Here is a 5,876-nt window from a genome sequence, read left to right as displayed (position 1 = left end):
CAAAATATTATTAAAATATTATTTGGGAACAGAAATTTTGTGTAGTTACCAAACGCATTTCTGTTCTTTTCTACTCTAGGAATAGAAATTTTGGACATTTATCAAACGCCTTTAAATACTCAGAAATTGTTTCCGGGCACAGAATAAAAAAAAATCATTTCTGTTCAGAAATAGCGCCCGGGCACAGAATGGTATTCATACACACCCCAAATTGCCGGAATTTCATCCGGTCAGCAGCCTCCCCACGCTTGAGGCACGATACCCGGCCGAACCGGCCCGGTCCGGTTCAAAACCCGGTTCATCGGCCCGCGTCAGTCTTGGCCCGATCCGGATCCGAAAGTCCGACCCGAATCAGCAAATTCCGATCGGGTTCACGGATCCGGGTCAGTTCTGACTCGGCCCGGGTCCGCCAACCCAACCCGATCGAATATTATTAATATTATATTATTTTTAATTAAAAAATATTTTTTTAAAAAAGTATTTAAAAAATAAATAAAAAATGAAAAAAGTATTTTAATTTTTTAAATCGTAATTTTTATTATTTAAAAAAAAATAAAAAAATTTCTTTTAAAATTAGGAAATAGTTTAGAAATTAGTATTTTTGAATATTTTTCTAAATTATGTGAATTATTTTATTAATAATCATGTTTAAATCGGATAAACCTGTAGGGCTATGCAATAGAATTTTGGATGTTACTTTTATACTGTTGTATTATTATTATGCATGTTGTTTATAATTAGAATATAATTGCATAAATTGTCATGTTTTGAATGTTGTTGCCTTAATTAGGATTATAACCTTAGGCTACATATTTATCTTGACTGCTAATTTTCAATGATTGCGTACTCGTTTGATTACCTCACATGTTAGGAAATAGGTTCTAAAATCATTCCAAATTGCCTGATAAATATTTTATAAAATGAACTGGGTAAAAAGGTACCAAAATGGCACTAGTCACCCAACTAGTGTAACAAAGTCCCCGAACTCATTTAATCTCTGGTTTGTAGGAGTAGGGTGATTCTTCCGTCACCTTACTTGGGTTTCTAATCAAATCCACCTTAAATTGATTCGTGGCGACTCCTAGATAAAAATCATTTGCAAGTTAAAACCTAAACCACAAGTTACGATACGGTATGGGCTTGGAAGAGCCCGAGTTAAGTCCTGAACTTAGACTTAGCGCGTACCAGGCGAGACCTCTTTTTTAAAACTGGAGGTCGGTTGAGACACTAGACTATATAGATTATATGAAAAAGTTTAAAAGTTTAGGGATTACATTAAAAAATTTAAAAGTTGACGGACAACTATGCAAATTGGACCAAAGTTTGGGGACTAAATTAAACAAATTAAAAATTCAGGGACGACATTGCTCGTTAGATCAAAATTTAAGGACCATTTATATCATTTTCCTTAGTTTTTTTAGTTATTGGTGAGCGCCACGTGTCTTAAGAAAGAATTGAAAAGGGACAAGTTAGCATTTTCAGTAAGTCAAATTGGACAAAAATAACGGATGGATTAATTGCACTAATTCGATAATTTTTAGGGCTTGATTGTACTTTTTTAAAGTTTTAGAAATCAATTCTATTTTTTGAAGCAAGTTTTAAGATTTCTGATGCACTTATCCTTTAGTTTTATTTTAATTGCAATTAATGCTATGCCTAGTTCAAATAAATATATATATAGTTATCATTGATTGTAATGGTGATATTTAAAAATATTTATAATTTGGAGTAATCAAATATTATTTTCTAACGAAAATATTATTTACATAAATATATTGATCATTTTTCTTCATTATGAACAAAACTACAAATAAATTAATTCAAACGGTACCATGTATATCATAACTTACGAGTGCGAATGTATTAAATGAAAACAAAAGGTATAACCAACATTTTCAATTAAGAAATGTTTAAGTAAGCTAAAACAAATCAATTCATTTTTTTTTAATTTAAGATGAAATCAAGAAAAGAAGACCCGAAGGACGTTCTACTTAAAAAACAACGGAAAATTATCCAAAAATTCATAAATCTATTGCACTTTTGCCAATTGAGTCATAAACCTTTTAAGTTTGCCAATTGAATCCTAAACAATTACACTTCTTGCCAATTGAGTCCATCCGGCCAATTTTGGCCGGAAATTGATGATGTGGACACCGGTTGGCCACGTGTTGCTGACGTGAATATTTTTAAATAATATTTTGATTTTTTTATGGTTATTTTCTTCTTCTTTTTTCCTTCTCTATTTTTTTTGGGGGTTTTGGAATTGGCCGGCGAGGGTGGCTGGCCCCCTCGCCGGCCAATTCCAAAACCCAAACAAACAAAAAAAAATAGAGAAAAAGAAAAAAAGAAGAAGAAAAAAACCATAAAAATTTTAGAAAATTATTAAAATATTATTTAAAAATGTTCAAGTCAGCAACACGTGGCCGGCCGGCGTCCACATCATCAATTTCCGGCCAAAATTGACCAGATGGACTTAATTGGCAAGAAGTGTAATTGTTTAGGACTCAATTGGCGAGAAGTGTAAAGGTTTATGACTCAATTGACAAACTTAAAAGGTTCATGACCAAATTGACAAAAGTGCAATAGATTTATGACTTTTTGGATAATTTTCCCCAAAACAACCATAGTCACAAAAAAAACTTCAAAAAAAGAAAAAAGAAAAACTCACACATATCGCCATATAGTAATTTTTTCAACGGTAGGCGGATGAAAATAAAAGTCTTTTATTTCGGGTCAAAGACAATCTGGACTGATTCGAAACGCAGGATATGATTGTTCAAGTCCTAGGAATAGGATAGTGGGGCATTACGAAGTTTGAAAATGGAAAGTAGTTAGATAGTGTGGTCATCAAGTCTTAAATTATTCTTCTTTAATTAGGGAAATAGAAAATTTAGTGAGAATTCTGCTCGGCCTCGGACAGGAAAGATATAACACTGTAAGTAATACAAGTTTGTGCACATAAGACTCAAATCCATCCTCGTAAAACCCTCAAAAAATTCAACAGAACCCAGACACTGGAACTCCTCCGAGTAATCCCCTAACCCTTCCCTCCATCATCAAGAACCAAGAACATCTCTGAAGTTTCCACTCCATTCACCAATGGCCGCAGATATTCGTGTCCATGCCCAGATATGTCGCCGGAGGGCGAACGGCGACGCATTCCTTGAAGAGCACGAACTCATGCAAAGAGGCGACACCATCGATAAGTTCACCCGAGTTTGTTATGTCACTCTCGATCGATTCAACTTCCGTAGCAACCTCGAACGTCAAATGAAACAAAGATTGCTCCGCCGACACTATCACATTATCTTTGGCGACGGCGAAACCAGTCATCACGTCACCATGGAACGGCACGAGGCGGATTGCCTCGTGCTAAGAGCGGCTGCAGAAGCCGAGAGATTGCGGAGGACCAAGCTCTACTCGCACTTGAGGCAGATACTGATCCGTATGGTCTTGGAGGTTTCTGTCCATCGGAGAGAGCAAAGGGAGATGGAGGCGGCCCTCAGGGAATCGATGGAAGTTTCCGATGCCTTTGGAGCGGTCCCGGCGAGTCGAGCGGCCATTGACGCTCTCGAGAAAACAAAGCTCCGCGAGGTTTCGGATTATGGCGATGACGGGTGCGTGATTTGCAAGGATGAGATTTCGCGCGAGGAAGAAGCGGCGCGCATGCCATGCAAGCATATATTTCACCACGAGTGTATCGTCCGGTGGCTGAACGCGAGCAACTTGTGCCCGCTGTGCCGTTTTCCGATGCCTAGGAGATTGTGATTGAAACTAAACCGGTTCACTGTACTAAAAGTTTGAACGATTGATTTTGATACAAAAGTGTATGATGATTCTTTCCCTGTTCGACTTTCCTATCTTAACCTGATTGATAGGTACTTGACCGTTTGCAACCAATTTCTAATTAGCCATATACAAAAATGTTTTTCGACATTAGGGCACAGTTAGTGAGATATGATAATTGAAGAAAGTCTCTTTTACGTTTATTGGGAGTTTAAAACAATAATTGAAATAATCTAATTTGTAAATTCCTTTAGGTTGAATTCAGAGTTTTTCAAAGGTGTGGATAATGAAAAGCTTCATGAGGTTCTCCTTCAATCTAATATTTAAAAGAGAAAGAAAGAATAATTGACAAAGATTTATGGTTTTGTGCATTAGTTTGGCCAAAAATACTTCGACTTAACCTAAATTAGCTCCAAACAAAAAAGAAGCAGACTTTTTTTTTTTGTATTTTAGTGATATATATCTAAACAAGTAGTTCAATTCGTCGAAGCTAAAACTAGAAAATTCTTGCAGATCGCTATTTAATAAATGTTGTCTACCATATGAAAATAAGAGTCCTTTATTTAAAGCCAATAATAATCAATAAGGTACTTTTTCAAAGACAATACGGAATGATTCAATAAATTAATATGGGAGTTCAAGTCCTAACACATTGAGATTCAAAAAGGAAAGTAGTTTCTGGCATTTGGCTATGTTTTAAATTACTCAAATTTCTCTATTCGAAGAGTTTTCTGTATTTAAAGAAGGGAAAATGACACAAATAGTTCCTGAACTTTGACCCAATGTGCAATTTGGTCCCTGAACTTTTAATTTGTTCAATGTAGTCCCTGAATTTTAACCTAATGTTCAATTTAGTCCCTGAACTTTTGATTTGTTCAATGTGGTCCCTGAATTTTTAATATGTGTTCAATTTAGTCCTTGAACTATTTGAAAATGTTCAATATAGTCCTTCCATTAATTCAAGTGCAGGGACTATATTGAACATTTTCATATAGTTCAGGGACTAAATTAAACACATATTAAAAGTTCAGGGACCACATTGAACAAATTAAAAGTTCAGGGACCAAATTGAACATTATGTTAAAGTTCAGGGACTACATTGAACAAATTAAAAGTTTAGGGACTAAATTGCACATTAAGTCAAAGTTCAGGGACTATTTGTGTCATTATCCCTTTAAAGAATTTTATGGATTTTTTGACACTTAAACTAATAAACTATAGAAGTTTGGGAATGTCAATTGGCAAATAAACTATATCTTTGAGTACAAATTCAAAAATAGGATTGTATTTTACTTAAAAATGAGATGTGAAAATGAGGGGAGAGACTCCTTCATATACAAGTATAGGACTGACCGTATTTGTACATCTCTTATCGATCTAACGGTGAAGATCGTACCTCCCAATTACCATCTACCTCCATTTATTACAAGAGGGTAGAATTACAATATCGTCCGTCCTCAGGAGTATTCTAGAATATTCGAGAAAACCCTAGGATATAATATCTTTGAGATCCGCCCACTTGTTCATGGATTAGTCACAGTTCTCCGTTCAACATCCTCGTGAATGATCCAATTCTCTGTGCCACTTTGCTATGTGTTTCCTTCGTTCTTGTACTAGTCTCAGTTTTTCCCCTGAACTGATACGAAACGACGGACTCGGGCTATTGGGTCAATATTGGGCCTGCTGACTCTTGGGTTTGTGAGGGTTATTTGGGCTGAATTTTCTGGGCTTGTATTCGCTGGGTTTTGCGCAATTAAATTACTTTTTTAAATAAAAAAGATTAATTAGAACCCTAGTGGGCCCAGGAAAAGAGAATTTCGAGACGACGTAGGATTAAAATCAATATAAATTTGTACACGCAAGACTTAAATTCATTATCAAGCAATCCACAGGAAATTCCTCCTTTTCCACACGAATACTTGTTCTCAATTCACCATGGATATCGTTCGTAAAGTGGCTATAACCCTTCGTGTGCTTTGTCCACCAGAGGACGCGAGCACATTGCCAGAGGACCGCGAGAACAGGCAAAGCGGTATTTTCTCGGACAGGTTCACGCGCACCCGCTTCTTCATGCTCCGGCGAGGGAATTT

At 36.0% G+C, this 5,876-nt stretch overlaps 1 protein-coding gene across 1 annotated transcript; it reads left to right on the top strand.

The window, feature by feature from the left end:
• Nucleotides 1-3,342: 3,342 nt before the first annotated feature.
• LOC115668587 (E3 ubiquitin-protein ligase SGR9, amyloplastic-like) lies at nt 3,343-3,768 on the top strand. The gene has a single exon (XM_030590023.1). It carries the CDS (start codon nt 3,343-3,345, stop codon nt 3,766-3,768), a length of 426 nt encoding a protein of 141 aa, XP_030445883.1.
• Nucleotides 3,769-5,876: the final 2,108 nt, after the last annotated feature.

This window comes from Syzygium oleosum, unplaced genomic scaffold (genome assembly GCF_021117445.2).
Source record: "Syzygium oleosum isolate NSW1041296 unplaced genomic scaffold, Sole_v2.1 Sole_v2.02, whole genome shotgun sequence".
NCBI lineage: Eukaryota > Viridiplantae > Streptophyta > Magnoliopsida > Myrtales > Myrtaceae > Syzygium > Syzygium oleosum.
Note: the sequence above shows the minus strand (reverse complement) of the source record. Positions and strands in the feature narration are given on the sequence as shown.

Bases quoted from the DNA above. Each gene is read 5' to 3' on its own strand.
- LOC115668587 (XM_030590023.1), top strand. From the start codon at position 3,343: ATGGAACGGCACGAGGCGGATTGCCTCGTGCTAAGAGCGGCTGCAGAA.